The following is a 21,635-nucleotide window of genomic DNA, read 5'->3' on the forward strand; positions in this document are numbered from 1 at the left end:
ATTTGACCTTCCTATGCCAAAAAGATGCTTTGTTCCATTGTTTTATGGCACCAAAAGGGCAAGGTTCAAGGTTTTAATGAGATAAATTTTAAAAGAACATAATACTTTGTCTTCTTATTTCCAGTCCATTTTTCAGACACAAATTGCTTTATCACTTTTACTTTACAGATCAAGGAAGCAGGCTCAGAAAATATAGTGTCAGTTTAATATGTGGCTATATAAGCAATTGATAAGAAAAAACCTGGAAAAATTTGGAAATTTTGAAATAGTAATTTTATGATAGTGTTTGACTTTTCTATTTAAATGATATGGAGATAGTTTCCTTTATTGTTACAATATATGATACCCCACTTACCTTCTGAAGCACATTTACTCTAGTCATGAAAATCTTGAGAGGATTTATACATAGAAAAAGACACTAATCTTGGTTGTCAAACTAGGGTAGCTAAAAGATATTAATTCAATAATTTTCACAAGTAGAATAGTGCTGACTAGACTATAACCACACATGGTCACAATGATGCCTATTTTAAATGACTATTATGGAGAAAAACTTAAAATTTTATGATATAGGATGATTTTAGGTTTCATTTTTCAACATAAATATGAAATAAAATTAATAGAATAGATAAAACAAACATAACCAATAGCAGGCTCTTTATTAAAATATATAGGTGATATAAAGGAAGTGATTTATATGTATAAATTGAACATATTTATACAAACAAAATCCTTCCTTGTAAACAACATATTTATGCCTTTAGGAAAACAGAGTTAACATATGGAAATACATCAGCCATGTAAGGAGTACATCTGTGCTGCTGGTTCTTTTGAAATATAAATCACTAATGCTTAATAGACAGCCCCCAGGAGTGACATCATGATAAGATTCAGGTTAACTCACAGCCTCTCATCTGAGGTACAGCAATAGGTCCATTAAATTAAAATGACTATGAAGATTAAAAAAATAATGTTGTGATTCAATTATTTAAATACAGAGGGTTATCACTATGTAGGTCATATAAAACAGGGTTTTTTTCATTTTATTTTTTTAAAGGTGAGAAGTAGTAATCCACAGTTTCATTTACACTGTGGCTTAATCCTAAAATATAAATCCAGTCTACAAATAAACACAAGAACCAAGGAAAAGCTGTAATGGTCAGCCAGACTTCTAAATTATAGTGCTTTTCTGTTTCATGATTTCTGCCCAATTATTCAGTATGTCTCACTGATAGCTTGATGCTCAAACACTAAAATTTTAGATTCTAGCATGACCCCATCATCTCAGCATTCAGTAGTATTCTACATGAACATAATTTAGAGCCATTTATTTCAATGGTCAGGGAACTTCTGGCTTAAAAAGAGGCATTCTGAGGTCTTTTAGTTCAGGGTCTTTAAACAGTGAAGTACTAAAATAAAAAGTTGCCCTTAGGTTCCATAATTGAAAATGAATGAAAACCCAAACATTAATTTTTAAACTCACTCTTGAATTCGAAATCTTGTTAATTCACACTTATACGACTACAGTTATAATAGTAAGAAGACAATTACCAGAGGATTAATATATCAATTTCTATACATAGCGATATTTAAAAATCTAAGTGTTACCTAAGGCAATTACGGGAAGACCCCTCCTATCTTCAGGGAGAAACCATACAGAGAATAATTGACTTTGCTAATTTTACCCTTGGCAATGATAAAAAAAAAAGCTCTGAATTTTATATGACTGCAGAACACTTCATCCAATGATCTGTCCCAGGAGAAGTACAGATATAAACACATAATATGGAAAGTCAGACAAGAATCCAGTAGCACAAAAAAATGCAAAATTGGTAGAAGTCATAAAAAATTAAAGTTTCTACAAATATGCTAACTTTAATTACTAAGTTAAACATACACCCTCAAAAAAAAGCAGACAGTCACTGTGGAAAAAAAAGACGTACTACTCATACAGAAATTTTGTAGTTAAGTGCTGCCTGCTCACTCACTGCTGTGGCTTCTATTTATATTGTTATTGCTGATAATTTTTCTTTCTTATAAGAGAAAACTAAAACATTATTAAATAAAAATCTAACCTTACTGAGACTCACCATATGTAGAGAACCTAAGAAAACTTAATACTGCCCCGAAGAAATACATACTTATTGCCACTCTCTCCCTCCCCCTCCCAAAACCCTATTAATGGTTAGTATTATTATACTCAATCAACTTAAGCTTCTGGGAACTCATTTAATAAAATGAGTCCTCTTCTGAGATATAAATCCACTTTCCTTAAAAAAAAAAATTCTGATTGGAATATTACCAAGTATTTAAATGAAAGAAATATGGGAGATTTGCTTTATAAAAGAAATTCTTGACTCTCAAGCACTGTAGTTACCCTTTATAATATCCTCAGTTTAACTGTTTTATTTATTGACTTTACAGAGAGAAGAGAAAGGTTGGGGGAGAGGAGTGGGAAGTATCCACCCGCAGTTGCTTCCCGTCTGTGCCTCGACTGTGCAAGCGCAGGGTTTTGAACCGGAGACCTCAGCATTCTAGGTCGACACTTCACCCACAGCACCACCACAGGTCAAGGCTTAGCATCACAGTTTAAAATACTGTTCAAAAGATTTGGAAATCATCTATTATGATTAGAAGAGGGCTACTATAGGCCTGGAACTGTAGAAGATCAGTCACAGACCTCTGGACATGGTACTCAGGTCTCTCACAAGAAGTGAGCCCGGGAAGCTTCTTTTGACATTGACCTTATGGAGCCTTCAAAGACTCTTTTGAGAAAAAGGTGCAAAAGATCCATGTTTTGGATGAACAGGTGAGTTGCATAGAATAAAAGCTCCAATATACAATATACAACTATCAAATTAAAAAAAAATACCACGGCCTAAAAAGGAAAAAAAAATCCTCTCTAGACAAAGGTTGATAAAATGCAAATCTAAAAATGGAAACCTGTGCAGAGACCATGAAGATACAGGGCTCACTGAAAGGGAAAGAAATGTCTGGCCATTTTTATTTCAAGAAGCTTCGGGCTGAACTGTTGCTTGCATATGTTAAAATTTTGTTCTTTGTTTTTGTTCTGTGTTTTTTTTGTAAATCAAGTAGTGCTACTGAAACCCAGTGCCTAATGGAGCAGATGGTGGAGGTCTTAGATTCTGGAACATTTACAGTGATGCATCCAAATGCAAAACACCAAGAGTGGATTTCACAGGCTGTGAAGCTGATTTGATTTTGATGGGAGTAAAGTCTCCATTTTCTCTGAACTTTAACCAAATTGAAAGTGTGATGACACAAGCAAGCTAAGAAAAAGAAACATATTAAATATTATTCCCATCAAATGAAATGGTTAAAGCAAATGAATACTTGTTTATGTCATTATAGCATGACTATATTAACACTTAATACCCACCATCTTAACCTTATATCATATTTTGTCAGAATAGCATAAAGTAAGTTAAAACTGATGATTAGAGAAAATCAGATAGAAATTTATCTAAAGGCAGTAAGCCTTGGTTTCTTTAAGGTAGGGGCCAGGGCTGAGGCTAACTACTAACATGTGGATCTAGTTACTCTGTCCAGAACATCTTCTCCTCTCAGGTATGTGGGCCTAATCCATGAGTGGCCAGTATTTGTGGCTAGAGCTAGTCATGCACAGTTAAAAGTACCCAGAAACTACACCAGATCTGCACTTTCTGAGGCCTGATCCTTCTCCAGGACTCAAAGTTCATCACAGACCACAGCAGGCACGGTAAAGAGGGAAGACACGATGCAGTTGGTGAGTGACTTCCAGGTACAATGGATCACTCAACCGTCCACTAACATGTAAGTTTCAACGAAGGAAAAAGTTTAGTGAGATCCATCAAAGTAGACTATAATAAACACACAGAAAACTGAGCAATTTGCGGGTGAAAAAAATAAAGTGTCAAAATGGTAGTAAGTCTCTGGAGGAAGATTAGAGACGATCTGCTATTCCATTTATAAAGCAATTCATTTTTCACTTCAGCTTCCATTTCATGTAAACATAAACTGTGTATTAGAGGTACTGTTCTATCGTCTCCCTAAAATACAGCAGGTCTGTCCCATGGAAAATACATGCTCACCAGAAGTGTGATGGAAAGGTAAGACAGAAAACTACTTGTCTCCCATGATCTATTCTGTTATCTTCCAGAATTTTGGCAGGACACATGGCTACCCACAATAAAGTTCACATTTCTCAGTCTTCCCTAGAGCTAGGTGTGGGCATATTATTAAGTTTTGGCCAATAAGATATAAGCAGAGGGTCTCAAATAACTTCTTAGAAATGTTTTTAAAGTAGTGACATTATATAATTTATCACCCAAACTGGGATATTTGAGTGTAAAAGAATGTGGTAAAATAATTAAAATTTTGTACTTCTTGAAATACGTATTTATTAACTAATAATTGATTTTATTATATTGGTGGACTTAACTAGTTCTGTTCAAAAACTATTTACAAAAATAAGATTTAAAATAAATAAAAACATTTATCTACATTAACAAAACTAGAACTTCATATTGGTGATCTAAATATAAAAAATAGTGAAATAATTATTCTTGGTACATGTTTGCATACTTTAATTTATTTCTTAGCCATATCTTTATCCAATATTGTGTAATTGGCATTTATCTGAAAAATGTATTTTTAAAAATATGGTATTTTAAAGTAAAACTGCCAGCAATATTCTTCACAGTTGCATTTTATGATTAATTAATTTGAAATTATTGATACCTTCAGTTGATTCTGATTGATAGATCCTAATATATTTTTTAATATTTTATTTACTGGGTTTTTTTTTTCTTTTCTTTTTTTCTTTACAGAGATAGAGAGTCAGAGAGAAGGATAGACAGGGACAGACAGACAGGAACAGAGAGATAAGAAGCATCAATCATTAGTTTTTCGTTGTGTGTTGCAACACCTTAGTTGTTCATTGATTGCTTTCTCATATGTGCCTTGACCGCAGGCCTTCAGCAGACCAAGTAACCTCTTGCTCAAGCCAGCGACCTTCGGTCCAAGCTGGTAAACTTTTGCTCAAACCAGATGAGCCTGTGCTCAAGCTGGTGACCTCGGGGTCTTGAACCTGGGTTCTCTGCATCCCAGTCCGACGCTCTATGCACTACACCACCGCCTGGTCAGGCTATTTATTGGTTTTAAAGAGAGGCAGAGACAGAGAGAGAGAGAAAGGGGGGAAAGAGCAGGAAACATCAACTCGTAGTTGCTTCTTGTATGTGCCTTGACCAGGCAAGCCTTGGCCTCAAACTGGCGACCTCAGCATCCCAGGTCAATGCTCCATTAATAAGCTCAGATGTAATTTGTAAGTAGAAGAGATACTCAATTTTAATTTTTTTCATGTCAAAAAGTATAATTGGCCTGACTAGGCAGTGGCGCAGTGGATAGAGCGTCGAACTGGGATGCCGAGGACCCAGGTTCGAGACCCTGAGGTCGCCAGCTTAAGTGCGGGTTCATCTGGTTTGAGCAAAAGCTCACCACAGCTTGGACCCAAGGTTGCTGGCTCCAGCAAGGGGTTACTTGGTCTGCTGAAGGCCCACGGTCAAGGCACATATGATAAAGCAATCAATGAACAAGCAGAGGTCATCAAACTTTTTATAAAAACTGCCCACTTTTGCAGTGCTGGTCAACCTAGTCCCTACCGCCCACTAGTGGGCGTTTAAGCTTTCATGGTGGGCAACCAAACGGCACTGTGATTGGCCCACCATGAAAGCTAGAATGCCCACTAGTGGGCGGTAGGGACTAGGTTGACCAGCACTGGAAAAGTGGGTGGTTTTTATAAAAAGTTTGACGACCCCTGAAGGTGTCACAATGAAAAACTATGCACAATGAAAAACTAATGATTGATGCTTCTCATCTCTCCGTTCCTGTCTGTCTGTCCCTGTCTATCCCTTTCTCTGACTCTCTCTCTGTCTCTGTAAAGAAGAAGAAAAAAAAGTATAATTATTTTTGCTCAAATGTTTTTAAGATACTATCTTTTTGCTTCCTTAAGAGTAACTTTCTTTGACAAATATTTTTATAAGACAATACCTGTCAAATAAATAGTCTCTTATGATTCTTTTAATGTTTTGCCAAAATTAAATGGTACAAAATCTGGGCCTTCTCAATTTAATTTCACTCCTGTGTAATTAATAGATAATGTATTTAAAACAGAAGTATCACCAAAAGATTCTTCCTGTGAGGTAAGATACTCCAAATCACATTTATAGAATTGCTCTGCCCACCTGGGCCGCTGTTCCATTGCTTGGCAATCAAGCTATTTTAGTGCCTGAGAGGAGGTCACGGAGCTATACTCAACACCTGGGGCCAACTTGCTCAAACCATTTGAGCCATGGCTGTGGGAGAGGAAGAGAGAGAGAAAGAGAGAGAGAGAGAAGGGGGAGGGGTGGAGAAGCAGATGGGTGCTTGTCCTGAGTTCCCTGACCAGGAATGAACCCGGGACTTTCACACACCAGGCCGATGCTCTACCGCTGAACCAACTGGCTAGAGCAAGTTGATTCTTTATCAACTCTCTCAAGAAACAAAAATTCAGTACTTAAAAACAAAACAAAACATATACTCTTATTTTTTGAGCTTAGTGCTGCCAAAGGTTTATTATAAAAACAAAGTTGCCAAACAATAAAATAGTCATAACTGTTCCTGGTCAGTTGGCTCAGTGATAGAGCACTGCCCGGTATGTGGAAGTCCTGGGTTCGATTCCTGACCAGGTTACACAGGAGAAGCGCCCATCTGCTTCTGCCGCCTCCCCCCTCTCCTTCCTCTCTGTCTCTCTCTTCCCCTCCTGCAGCCAAGGTTCCATTGGAGCAAAGCTGGCCCGGGTGCTGAGGATGGCTCCATGGCCTCCCTCTTAGGCACTAGAATGGCTCCAATTGCAATGGAGCAATGCTCCACAGGGGCCGAGCATCACCCCCTGGTAGACATGCTGGGTGGATCCCGGTCAGGCTCGTGCGGGAGTCTGTCTGACTGCCTCCTCCCAGCCACTTCTCACTTCAGAAAAATACACACAAAAAAAGTCATAACTTTATATTATATAAGCAAGCATGCTCAGTCTACTCTCTATTCACTCTACACAAACTTGATTTTCCATACATATTTCATAAATACCGAACCTTTAACTTTGTTTCTCATTGACTTTTTGGACTGGTACCTGATGGCTTTGTGACTCCTGAAGGCCATGAATAGGCCACAGTACATTGGATGATACACCAAGCGGCCAGTGAGGAAGGAGCATCAAACATGTCTCCTACCATCTGAGACAAAGGAGTTAACTGTCCCTAGATGCTCACTATCAGTAATTGCCCTGAGTGGAGGTGTCTGGAAGGGTTGGGAAAAAAGATGAGTTATTGCTGGTTATCTTTCAGCTTTAATACTTAATGTAAACACCTTAACATAAATATCTGCTGTATATGTGTTTCACATACTATTAGCTTACATTAGATAAAAACTGAAGCAGAGGCTAGAAGTGTAAAGTGGAAATCTATAAAACCCATGCTGGCTTATTCTAACATAATTACTAGCAATCACTCTCTGTTAAAAATAAGACTCCAGGACAAATGCTAAGTCAGATGGGATTCTGGGACAGCAGACTTGCCCTGAGACTGACCTTAGCAAATCAGGATGTACACTCACTTGGCCTTTAAGGGAAGAAGATCTGCCCGTTCTCTTTCTTCTTCCTCCTTCCTATTAACTGTAGTGAGAACACAATGACAACTATCTTGGGACATAAAGTAGTAAGATAAGGATGGCTGAGCAGTAAGAAGAAGCCTGGCTTCCTCATGTTGCAGAATCATCATGCCAGCCATGGACTACCTACTCCTGGGTGGTTTTACATGAGAAAAAAGACCCTCCTATTTTGTTTTAGCCACTGTTACTTTACAGTCACACCTAATCCGAACTGATATATAAGAAATACCTCTAAATTTTTCTAGAAAGCAGCTTGATAAGATGTATTAAGAATACTAAAAATGTTTAAACCTTGTGAACACACCTAGGTGTATTCTTAAAGAAATAATTTAGAATGAGAAAAACTGATGTGTAATGTTTATTGAAGATCTATTTATGATAGTCAAAAGTAACCTAAATGTCTAAAAATGAGGAACCCATTAATAAATATTACAACTAAATAACTGAATATTATACAGCAATTTAAAAAGTTTATGAAAAAGTTAATAATGTGAATATTATACAGCAATTTAAAAGTTTATGAAAGTTAATAATGTGAATATGCCCACATTATTACATGAAGTAGGAAAAAATAGGCAGAATTAAAAAAAACATTTTAGGAAACCCTCATGCACTGTTGGTGAGAATGCAGATTGGTACAGCCACTGTGGAAAGTAATATGGAGTTACATCAAAAAAATTAAAAATGGAACTGCATTTTTACCCAGCAATTCCACTTCTGGGAAAATATATAAGAATCCAAAAACACTAATTTGAAAGACTATATGCACCCCTATGTTCACTGAAGTGTTATTTGCAATAGCTATGATCTGGAAATAGCCCAAGTGCCCATCAGTAGATGAGTAGATAAAAAAAGCTGTAGTTCATTTACATAATGAAATATTACATAACCATAAAAAAGAAGGAAATCTTACTTTTTGTGTCATCATGGATAGACCTGGAGAGCATTACACTAAATGAAATAAGCCAGTCAGAGAAAGTCAAGTACCATATGATTTCACTTGTATGTGGACGCTAATGAATAAAATGAACCAAAAAGCAAAATAGACAGACTCATATATAGAGAGCAGGCTGACAGCTGTGAGAGTGGGGGCTGAGTGAGGGGAGGAAGGATTCAGAAAAAAGGACAAAAGAAAAAAAAGTAAAAACTCCTGGACTGGAACAACAGTGTGGTGACTGCTGAGGGTGAGGGGTGGATGAAGGAGGGCATAGAAGGAGATCAGTAGTGGAGGACGAAGACTTGACTTGGAGAGTGAACACACGACCTGGTGTACAGAGATGTGTGGTAGAGTTGGGGACCTGCAACCTGTGTAATTATGTTAACCAGTGTCACCCCAATAAATTCAATTAAAAATTAAAAATAGAAACCCCCTTTTTACATGAAAGTTTTCATGTACATTATCAAAAACCCACAAATATGAAGGTATAAATAAACAAACTAAAGGACAGAGAAGCCCTGGCCAGGTAGTTCTATTGGTTGTTAGAGCATTGCCCCGATACGCCAGGTTGTGGGTTCGACCCCCTATCAAGGCCCATACAAGAATCAACCAATGAATGCATAAATAAGTAAAACAACAAATCTATGTTTCTCTCTCTCTCTCTCTCTCTCTCTCTCTCAAATCAATCAATATATAAAATTTTAAAAAAGACAAGAAATACAAAATAGTAACTAACAGTGATTATCTCTGGATATAAGATTATAGTTAATATTAATTTATGTCTCCCTTCTATTGAATATGTAACCCTATCCCATAATTAACAAATAATATCATTTGTAATCAGAAAAATATAGAAATTAATTTCAAAATTCTTTCCTAGCATTTATCTCTTTTATCTGCTGTTCACACTGCCATGATAATTATCATCACCGTCATCATCACCACCACCACAATTTTACTAGGCATCTACATATGGGGGAGTTGGAGCACCAGGGTGCACAGACCTCTCTGGCTTCTGCAGTCAACCAAGAGCCACCTGAAGACCATTCATACACAAGCAAACCCTGCCCAGTTTTACCTTGGTGTTCTGTAGCAGAGCTAGTCCATTGCAGGCATTTGCTAGAAGAAAGTCTCCACTCAAGATAGCTATTTTATTTCCAAAATGCATGTCTTTCAGTGGCCCATCAGAAGACTGCAGTTCATTTAAATTTACTATTCCACGATGTACAAGGAGAGCAGTATGGATAAGTTCTGTGATCTCTGCCAAACTTCTTTGACTAAAACATAAAAGTAAGACTTGTCTGAGTGTTAAGAATACTATCTTATCACTAACACCACACTTCAGTTTTTAACAATAAAATACTTATAGATTAGTCTTTTTTTAAAGATTATTTCTTTTTAATGAAGTTTTTTAATTGAGATATAATTGACATACAACTTTATATTAGTTTCAGGTATATAGCATACTGATTCAACATTTATATATATATTGTAAAACGATCACCCAAATAAGTCTAGTTAACCTCCATCACCATACATAGACATTTTTCTTTTGTGATGAGAACTTTTAAGACCTACTCTCTTAGCAATGTTTAAATATACAATGCAGTATTATTAACTATAGTAACCACGCTGTAGTTATCTATTACTATGACTTATTTATTTTATAACCACCTACCTCCTACCCCCTTTCTCTGACAACCACAAATTTGTTCTCTGTATCTATGAGTTCATGTTTTTTGTTTTTAGATTCCACATATAAGTGAGATCATATAGTATTTGTCTTTCTCCATTAACTTTTCACTTAGCATTTGAAGTTTGTTGCTTTTTTTTAAGGTTTCAAATGCATTTCATTTCTCCAGTCATGCCATACTTTAATGGGTACACAGCACTTTTACATGGCATCAAGTATGAGCTGGTTTTGAAACAATTCACTATTACCAGCTGGAATGATTACTGAGCTCTTCATTCCTTTGGGTTAACTTTGTGAATAGCGGACAGGTTCCACTGTGTTCCAGTTTGTGTTGCTGTAAATGTCCACATAGTGACTCCACTAGCTAATACAGCATTACCATACATCTCATGGACATAAGGTATACATTTCTGGTGGCTGTATCTCACCACTGTTGCTGAATGCTTTGAACTCAGAGATGACTTAATGTGTTTTTGGCCGAGGGAAACATCGTAAAGCTAAAGACTGTAGGAACTACAGCTGCTGGTTTGGTGCAACTCTGAGTCAAGTACCCTTGCAAAAAGATTTTCATGAAGTTTATAATAGAGGTCTCTCCACCGAGTAGTTTGGGATCTATATATAAGCACGGAACACTTTCTCTCTCTCTAACAGTCCTCACTCTCGCCCATGAGTCAGAGAAGCTGGCTAGTGGAGGGCTACCCTTCCCAGTTCTGTGTATTTTGTTCTCAGAATAACTTTTCCATCTCTATAATCTTAGGATTTCTGAGAATCCTTACCAGTATCTACAGAACTCCAACATAAATGGGAATGTAATTTGTGCCAGACATTAGGTTATGTACTTTTACATATTATCTTATTTACGTAATCCGAAAAACAAAAGAAGAATAAATTCATAGTTTAGATTTAAACCTCATTACATGCCCCCCCATCACCAAGGATGGGGGTTTATAAATCTACTAAGAAGTTAACAGAAAATATTTTTTTAAAAGGAGCTAACATTTAACATTATCCTTTTTTTTTTTTTTTCATTTTTCTGAAGCTGGAAACAGGGAGAGACAGTCAGACAGACTCCCGCATGCGCCCGACCGGGATCCACCCGGCACGCCCACCAGGGGCGACGCTCTGCCCATCCTGGGCGTCGCCATGTTGCGACCAGAGCCACTGTAGCGCCTGGGGCAGAGGCCACAGAGCCATCCCCAGCGCCCGGGCCATCTTTGCTCCAATGGAGCCTTGGCTGCGGGAGGGGAAGAGAGAGACAGAGAGGAAAGCGCGGCGGAGGGGTGGAGAAGCAAATGGGCGCTTCTCCTGTGTGCCCTGGCCGGGAATCGAACCCGGGTCCTCCGCACGCTAGGCCGACGCTCTACCGCTGAGCCAACCGGGCCAGGGCAACATTATCCTTTAAAAGAGCAACTAAAAGAAATAAAAATGTATTTTATTACTACCCTGCAAATGTTTTCTAGGTTGCAAACTCATTCACTATAAAAATCCATATTGTTACATTTCACAAAAATTGAACAATGAGATTATGGGCAAGTATAAATCTCAAGAAAGGTTAAGTAAGCATTGGATAAATCTTTCATGCAGTACAGCTTATAAAAGTAATAACCAGCAAGCAATAAATTGTAGGTGTTTTGAATTACCCTAAGGATAAAAATAATGTTAGCTTTTAATAAAGACATCTGTAATCATAGAATAGCATTCATTAAATAAAGAGCAATCTTTAAATGCTACATGGCCAGAAACAACAAAAACATGGTGTTAATGAGAGTGAAAACCCATCATTTGTTTAGTATCCACCATTTACACATAACTTTCATTTATATTATCTACTTGATTTTAATTATAGCAGGTCTGGAGAAGTTAAATACTTGATGGAAAACATTCTGTTTATGAAGGACAAGACTGGAACTCAGAGTCACCATGTCACAGTGACCAATGATAATTTAAAATATGTATTTACTTAATGAATAGTAAGTGTGTGGGGGGGGAAGTTACCAATATTACCAGCAAGAGTATATGCCCACTATAAATACATATGTCCAATTTTCATCCTTAAGTTCTAAGGGCTACAGAAGAGAATTTTGCTGGAAGCAAGTGTATTATGAGCAGACTAAACTCTTTTGTTCATAGTAATTGGGAAAAGTAATCAAGTTGTTTCCAAATCATTTGGTCAGAACTGTATCAAGGGATTTGTTTAGCCCAATCAGGAATCTAGATAAAAGTTCTAATTCCATCAACTCATCAGATAAATCCCTTCAGCTCTCAGGTCCAGGTCTTCTCGCCACTGAAAGGCACAGAGCTGGAGAAACAGTCCCTCTGGTTCTAGGATTCAGGGAATTCGGCTCTAAAATTTAGGGTTTAGTTCTAAAATGCTAAGATTTGAGTGTTCAAAAAAAAATTTACCTGTACTAGCAGTTAATAGTTAAAAAAAAAGACTAAATTATTGCTATTATTGGAACCTACTTTTCTATTAGAAATACAAATAAAATGATTGGTCATCTTGAAATCTGTCCTGTAATTATACTATCTAGTACTGTGCTCTTCTAAGATTTTATCACTAGAGAAACAATTCCAGATCACAATGTGCAAGAGTCCAACTTTGTGTAGAGCAGAGAAGCAGTATGAAAGAAACTGGGAATATCTTCTTCTCATTATCTTATTCCTATTTTAGCCATTCAAAGCAACCTAGTAAACTTTTAATGTACTAGATTTAAAAAATTATCTTATATAAAGGCTTTCATGCCATTTATGTACATATACTATTTAATACTCGGGTATTTTTTAAAAAAACATTTATTAATTTTATAGAGGGGGAAAAAGGGGGGGGGGAGAGAGAGAGATGAGGAAGAGCAGGAAGCATCAACTCCCATATGTTCCTTGACCACCCAGTGCAGAGTTTCGAACCAGCGCTCTCAGCGATCTGCGTCGAAACTTTATCCACTACGCCACCAGAGGTCAGGCTACTCGGGTATATTTTATGCTAAATCTTGATTGGAAAAGAATCACAAACGAAAAAGACTTATGTTAAGTAATCAGAGCAAGGAAGTAATTACCACATTGGATGTAACTCAGAGGATTAATAGATACTTTCACAAGAATTTTCATCAAATTACTTTCTTTCAACTGTATGTTAAACAACTTCATCTGTTTTAATCCATTTTCTCCATCTATTTCTCCATAATTTTTTTAGCATTCTAAGCTTTAGAAATAAGGATGGCAGATACTGCTAGTTACCTATTGCCTCTTTTCTTCCTCACTACTAACACACCTTTGATTATATTTGGAGTGACAATGTACAGTACTCACTTAAGAACACTCACCTCCCCAAGATCCCCTGAGGCTAGAAGTGATCATGTAGCACAATTTGGCCAATGAATGTAAGTAGAAGTTCACTAGGTAAACGTTTCTGAGAAATCTACTCAGTTCCTGACATAAGGGGATGGATTCAGTTAATGTGCATCTTTGTCATTTGGGGTTACCCCTTCTTCCTGTTTGGTACATGACCTAACTGCAGTGGAGACCTAAAGATCCTAGAGAGGACTCCTCACTGAAGAATGGTGAGCAGCAGGAAAGGAGAGGCCTGGGCCCCAATGACATCTTTCAGTTGCTCTGATGCACCCATCTCTAGACATCGTGTTATCTGAGAGGAATAAACACTATACTCCTTTAAGTTCCTGTTATCTGTAGCCAAATAAATTCCTGAAAGATAGTCAATAAAAATTAAACAACAAAAACGGTGAAGACATTTTATGTTCATATTTCTGTACTCTGGTTTTATTCACCTAATACTACCTCTCGGAGATAGTTCCGCCTTTTTTTGTTTGTTTGTTTACAGACTCTCCTTGTTCGGTTTTAACATCTATCTACAGAGGTCCATTGTGTGGATGTGCCATGCAACTTTTGCTGCCACATGGTGAATGACAAATCTAGATTTGTTTACAAAATTTTTAAGAATTAGCCCGTGTGTCACTTCAAAGTCTTCCCTCACTTTCTCAGAGTTAACTCCTTTGCTTGAAAGCCTCTGAACATAGCTTAGTCATTTATTGTACTATACTGTATTGTAATTATTTCTGTTTTTAATGTTAACTTGTATTGATTTTAGAGAGAGAGAAAAAGAGAGAGAGAGAGACAGGAACATCAATCTGTTCCTGTGTGTGCCCTGGCCAGGGAGTGAACCAGCAGCCTCTGCGCTTCAGCATAATGCTCTAACTGACCGAGCCATCTGGCCAGGGCTGTCATTACTTCGTTAGCCATCTACCTTCCTGCCACTTCTCTTCCTCACTATACTGCAAGGTATACTATCCCACTTCCCTGGCTGCCTATAAATATTTGTTAAATGAATACCTCTTTACTTAGCAATCAACTGTATAAAGGTATAGGAGATTGTTATCATTCATAGTTTCAAAAGGGAAAGAATGATCTAAACCAGGGGTCTCAAATTCAACTCAGCATGTGGGCCGCAGAGCAAGATCACAGCTGTTAGGCAGGCCGCACTAGGTCTACAAAAAGCAACTGTTACGCAACACTTTTCTCACTGCAGTTGAAAACAAAAAAAAATCAGTACAACAAGCACAATCGTACATGCAGTTTACTCAGTGTCACAAAACGACCAGAAACTGTAGTTCACATCACAACTGCTCTTAACTAAGCTAATATCTAGCTAGGATGCTAGAGAAATGAAAAATACAAGTAGGCCGCTAGGCTTACTTAATTTTATCCAAAATATTTTGAACTTCGTGGATTAGTCTGCGGGCTGCACAAAATTGTTCCGCGGGCCGCGAGTTTGAGACCCCTGCTCTAAACTAAATAAAAAAGTCAGGTTTATAGAATCAGAGATGGGAGTGATCTCAGAGATCAATTAACCTCAATTAATTCCTTCCAGGGATGAGCTGATAACAAATTACACAGGAGCCAGGTCTGTTTATGAATAGCTTTAATTATTAGAAATTTTTCCTTACATTAACTTGAAGTCTCTTTAGATGTTTTCTATTTTTGTTGGAGTTAAAATAGTAAAGTTTCCATTGGGTTTCGCCATACAGGCAAGGGAGACCCACGGCCACACAGTCTTCTTTCTCTTTCCTTTTTTTTTTTTTTTTATGGAGACAGAGAGAGTCAGAGAGAGGGATAGATAGGGACAGACAGACAGGAACTGAGAGAGATGAGAAGCATCAATCATTAGTTTTTCGTTGAGCACTGCGACACCTTAGTTGTTCATTGATTGCTTTCTCATATGTGCCTTGACCACGGGCCTTCAGCAGACCGAGTAACCCCTTGCTGGAGTCAGCGACCTTGGGTCCAAGCTGGTGAGCCTTGCTCAAACCAGATGAGCTCGCGCTCACGCTGGCGACCTCGGGGTCTCAAACCTGGGTCCTCTGCATCCCAGTCCGACCTCTATCCACTGTACCACTGCCTAGCCAGGCTCTCTTTCCTTTTCATTCTGTCTTTTCCCTTTCTTCCTCTTTCCCTCCTTGCTTCCCTTCTTATACAGGTTTAACAAAATACAGAAAAGTTCAGAAAATAATATAATAAAAATATAACAAATATAATACTATTCCATTTAGAAATGACAAATGTTTATACTTTGTCATTTTTAACAGGTTTTGAAGATGCATTTTTAAAAATCCTTTTTATATTTGGGTATTTTAAAACATTCAAAAGTGGAAAATACAGCAAGAAGAACCTCCATGACCCCCTAATCTTGTTTCAGCTACACTTTGTCTTTCCAGATAATTTTGAAGCAACTTCCAGTTCTCATGTTATTTCATCTGCAAATGCTTCAGATAGCCTCTATCTTTTAAAATGCCTAATAGCGACTATGGCTCTTACTATCTAAATTAATTACTTTGAGCCAATGAATACACTGTATGCTGAGCAATTTTATATAAAATAATTTTGCATGCATAATAACAACTCAACGGACTAGTAAAAAACTCATGTAAAGCTAACAGCAGCTGTCGACGAGCGTGATGATTTCTACTGTACAGAAGGGATCTGGGTAGGCAGACTAACTTGCTCAAGCTCACGTAGCTAGTAAACTGCAGAGCTGGAGTTAAGCCCGGAGCTCTCTGATTCTGCAGCGCAGGGTCTTTCAATATCAATATAAAACTAATAAGAATCCCAAACACAAAATATACAAAATTCAGGGTGTCTCTGAAAGCATTAAAATGGTAGGCAAGAGACATTCATTTAAAATCAGTATATTTGAATCCTAAAAGATTTTTTAAACTCAAACTGACCTTTATGTTCATGTGGAAATAAATATGAAAATCACAAAAAAAATCTTGGAAAAGAAAAGGTCTGCCATTCTAGATTTTAAAACATAATGGTACTGCAATTTTTAAAACTATAGTAATATCATAAGAACAAACAGATTAATGGAACAAAATCCAAAAAGAGATACAAATATATTTTTAAAATAAATTATTTATAATAAAGATAATTCAAATTGTTGATGGATTATTCTTATAAAAGATGACAGGGCAATTGGCTATTGATAAGAGGGGGAAAAAATAAAGTTAGACCCTTATCTTACTTGATAGAAAGAAAATTGTTTTTGGATTAAAGATCTAAATGTGAAATACAAGAGTACAATTTTAGTCAAAAGGTAAAAAAGAAATTTAATACTAAAAACAGTTAAAACCACAGTTCTGTGGCTCACTTTCACGCATATAAAATAATTTTTTTAAAATTTAAGAAAACATTTTTATGACCTTGGGGTAAGAAGCTTTACAAAATTAGACAGAAAGTCAGAAAGCCATAAAAAAAATGGATAAATTCAAGTATAATATACAAAACTGTTTATATAGTAAGCCATAAAAAAGACCAAAGCAAACACAGGCTTGAATAAAGTATTTACAACACATACAATAGACAGAAGACTTTATTAAAAATATGTGTGGCCTGGCCTGTGATGGCACAGTGAATAGAGCGTTGACCTGAAATACTGAGGTCACCGTTTAGAAACCCTGGGTTTGCCCTGGTCAAGGTACATATGACAAACAACAAGCAAGCAATGAACAACTAAAGTGAAACAACTATGAGTCGATACTTCTCTTTCCCCCTCCTTCTCCCTCTGTAAAATCAATAAAATAAAATCTTTAAAGATACGTGTGGGGCCCTGGCCGGTTAGCTCAATGAATAGAGTATTGGCCTGGCATGCAGACATCCCGGGTTCGATACCCAGTCAGGGCACACAAAAAGGCAACCGTCTGCTTCTCTCCTCCTCCCTCTCCCCTTTCTCTACCTCTTCCCCTCCCACAGCCAGTGGCTCGATTGGTTCAGTGTTGGCCCTGGTGCTGAGGGTAGCTGGGTTGGTCTGAATGTCAACCTCAGGTGCTAAGGATAGCTTGGTTGATTACAGCATCAGCCCCAGACAGGGGTTGTTGGGTGGATTCTGGTCTGGGTGCATGTGGGAGTCTGTATCACTATTACCTTTCTATCACTTAAAAAAAAGTATGGAACTAGTCCAAATTGGACAAGAAATTGATAAGAAAAAAGAGAAACAGTACATGAACAAAATAAGAAAGAATATAAAGAGGCAACTCTAGAAGCAAATGGCCAAAGACCACATAAAATGATGTTCAACCTCACAAATGATTTGGAAAAGTAACATAATAATAGTGAGATAATATTTTTAGTCCATGAGCTTTGCAAAAATGAAAAAGATCAGAAATGAGGCAAGTAGGAAGATGAAGAAATCATTAGGCCCACAACTTAGCTTCCTGCTCAAAACCCTCCAATGGCTCCCCATCTCACCCAAGGTAAAAGCCAAAGTCTCCACAATGGACTGCAAGGCTGAATGCTATCTGCCCCAGCTCCTCTATCCCTTACCTCTCTGACTTCATTTACTACTCTCTTTCCCTCCCTGATTCTTCTTCTCCAGGTACATTAGTTTCCTTGGTGCCCCTTGCACATGCCAAGCCTAATTCTTACCTCAGGGCCCTTGCCCTTTCCTCTGTCTGGACCAATCATCCCTTATATGTCTGCAAGGCTTAGTCACTTGCTCCTTTGGGTCCCTTTAAAGTTCAGTTGATCAGTAAGGCTTTCTCCGACTCCTCCATTTACAACTGCAACCTACCCAGCAGCACCAGCACCCCGTCTCCACTTCCTGCCTTTCTTTCTCCATAGTACTTATCACCACCTGACATACTAGCTGTTGTGTTCTATTCCTCTCTCCACAGCCCCATAGAAGAAAGACTCTAAGGGCAAAGAAGGGAGGGGGAAGGGGAAGAAACAGATAAGAGCAAAAGAATTCCTAAAATATATTTTAAAAGTACCAAAAGTAAAAATACCAAGGCATCTGAATAATAATAAAAAAGGAAAAGTATAAGCTTTTTGTTTTGTTTTGTTTTGTTTTTTTCTGAAGCTGGAAACGGGGAGAGACAGTCAGACAGACTCCCGCATGCGCCCGACCGGGATCCACCTGGCACGCCCACCAGGGGCGATGCTCTGCCCCTCCGGGGTGTCACTCTGCCGAGACCAGAGCCACTCTAGCGCCTGGGGCAGAGGCCAAGGAGCCATCCCCAGCGCCCGGGCCATCTTTGCTCCAATGGAGCCTTGGCTGTGGGAGGGGAAGAGAGAGACAGAGAGGAAGGGGGGGGGTGGAGAAGCAAATGGGCGCTTCTCCTATGTGCCCTGGCCGGGAATCGAACCCGGGTCCCCCGCACGCCAGGCCGACGCTCTACCGCTGAGTCTACCGCTGAGCCAACCGGCCAGGGCCAAAAGTATAAGCTTTTAATGCCAGGTAAAGAACCTTCATGGTGATAACATTTAATTATGTGTCAAATATTAATTTTTTAAGTAGGCCAGACCCAAAGTTCTGTGCAATTAATTCAATTCATTGCAGTAATTACAGAAACATAATGCTTTCCCTATTTTGACATTTATTCATCTTGATAACCTAAGTGAAAATAGAACTTTGAATTTTGGGATTGCCATGATAATGGCATTTAAAACTAATCTTTCATTCCTGTAACTGGAAATCAGAATTCTGATTTTAAAAACAGTTGACTGAAACCAGAACTCTCAACCATTAAAGGAGAAAGTACTTTGTCTTTTTTAGGAAAGCTGACCTGACATTCTAAGTTAGACCAGTTTGCAGCTGGTCTCATTCAAAAATATTAGATACTTGAGTCCATGTTAGAATCTTGCTGTGCCATGAAAACACAAGTTCTGGGAGTGAAGGGACAATAAGACAAAGATCCGTAAGCAATGCTTCGGCAAAAACCTTTAAACACAGTTGTCCTGCCCTGGTCAGTTGGCTCAGCTATAGAGTGTTGGCCCAGTGTGTGGATATCCTGGGTTTGATTACTGGTCAGGGCAGACAGAAGTGACCATCTGCTTCTCTACCCCTTCCCTCCCCCTTCTCTCTTCTCCTCCCACAGCCATGGCTCAATTGGTTTGAGTGCATCATCCCTGGCACTGAGGATGGCTCTGTGGAGCCTCCGCCTCTGGCACTAAAAATAGCTCCATTGCAAGCATGGCTGTAGATGGGCAAAGCATTGGCCCCTGATAGGGGTTGCAAGGTGGATCTTGGTCAGGGCACATGCAGGAGTCTGTCTCTCTGTCTCCTCACCTCTCACTTGGAAAAGAAGAAGAAACCCCCCCCCCCACTTCTCCCATATTCAGTGGTGTAATGTCGAACTACTGAAAGTTTTGCAGAAATATAATTTAAAAACAATCATAATTTAATACAAAGTCTTTTTCTCTTGATTTATTTCTAAAACTTAAAGGTCAGTATTTTTTGTATTTTTAAATAAAAGTATATATATTTAATGTATATAAAATGCTGTTCTGATAAACATATACATAGTGAAATAATTACTGTAGTCAAGTTAATTAACATATCCATAGTTACTGTTTGTTTTTTTAACGAAAACACAGTATTGATGTGTTCTATAATTAGTTCCCTTTATACCTGCTGACCAATCTACAAAGAGGTGAGGTGTCGTCATGGTGGTACTCATACTAAAGAAAGCTGAGGGTGTTGGGATTCAGCAAGAAGTCACCATAGTTATTACCAGAAATTAGCCAACCAAATGAAATCTGTAATATATTTTCTCTTTAGAGATGAGCATAAAGCTCTGCTTAGTGCTCAGCTAGCACACCAATGAAACTAATAAATCACAACCAAAACAGGTAATTTACTGTATTTAACCCTTTGAATAGTACATTCATGTACGTTCTCGTGCCTCCTGACCATCCAGAGTATGACTGTACACGTGTACGGCAACATTAAAGAAAGGCAAATGTATGTTCTTCTTGTTTCCATAAATTGGTTATCAAACAAACATGATTTTAAGTTAATAAAACTATAACTGGAACTAATTTCATTATTTTAAAAAACCCTCACTCCTGGGGATCAGCGAGCATGAAAAAAACTCATTACTCAAAGGTTAAGAAGATTTTCAGAAACATTATTTGAATAACTAGACACAAACTTGACACTGTATCACAAAATTATCCTGCAGGTCAGCTATATGCTCATTATAATAAGGGAGAGGGGTGGCTCCCTACTAATATCTGGTTTCTGGAAACAGTTCAAGTGGCCTGTTTCCCACCAGAGCAGCTGAGGGAAAGCCTAGCTGCCATCATCATCAGGCCCCTGAAAGTACTTCCTGGTTTGGGTATCACAAAAGGGGTTAAAATATTTGCAACCACCAAAAAAGCCTAACAAGACATCTGGGTGTTGCGACTGTCACTGTCAGGGCAGCCCTTGGAGGGAATGCCCGTATCAATTCGGTTTATCAGATGGACAGCTGATCAGCATTGAACAGACTTGCTCTGGGCAGACTGAGCTGTGCTTCCTGACATGAATTCCAATGAGAGCCCTCTGCACTCCACCACTGAGCTCGGCCATTTTTTACTGCTGCAGCTCCCTGGACAGATGGGAATCCCTAGCGACGAGCACATAAAGCTGCCTCTAACTCAAGTGACGGCTCATTTCCCCCGGCTGAAGGCAGACATTAATATCCTGAGGATACCAGACCCAGCTCTCTGACCCTCATCTACCGAAGCAAAACGACTGTCCTATTTCTTCATTTAATAAGCTTTTAATGAAGAAACCCAAAACTCCGTCTCTGACGGCAACACAGTTCTACATAAAAAGGTTATACAAATACATCTGATTCTGTGTCAAAGTTTTCCAAAATACCTGTCCCCTCCCAACTGGAGTGCAGTCTGTCCCTCGGCCTCTGGTAGTGGCCGTGCTCATTCTTCCTGCTGCAGTTTAGTTCTCCCTGGATCATTATGAGCCATCTCCACGCGATGGCAGGTGCAGAATTAAAGAACTGGTTACAAAAAACG

General features: G+C 38.3%; 1 protein-coding gene and 1 pseudogene across 1 annotated transcript in view; both read right to left on the minus strand.

Annotated features, from left to right (window-relative positions):
- Positions 1–21,635, minus strand: part of PDSS2 (decaprenyl diphosphate synthase subunit 2) — a 298,179-nt gene that overhangs the window by 113,267 nt on the left and 163,277 nt on the right. The window contains exon 3 of the mRNA XM_066248357.1: positions 9,717–9,915. Within this exon, the coding sequence (XP_066104454.1) occupies positions 9,717–9,915 (199 nt within the window). The remainder of the gene's footprint in view (positions 1–9,716; positions 9,916–21,635) is intronic.
- On the minus strand, positions 10,604–10,821 carry LOC136316348 (cytochrome c oxidase subunit 7B, mitochondrial-like; annotated as a pseudogene).

Source organism: Saccopteryx bilineata, chromosome 12 (genome assembly GCF_036850765.1).
Source record: "Saccopteryx bilineata isolate mSacBil1 chromosome 12, mSacBil1_pri_phased_curated, whole genome shotgun sequence".
In the NCBI taxonomy this organism is placed as follows: Eukaryota; Metazoa; Chordata; class Mammalia; order Chiroptera; family Emballonuridae; genus Saccopteryx; species Saccopteryx bilineata.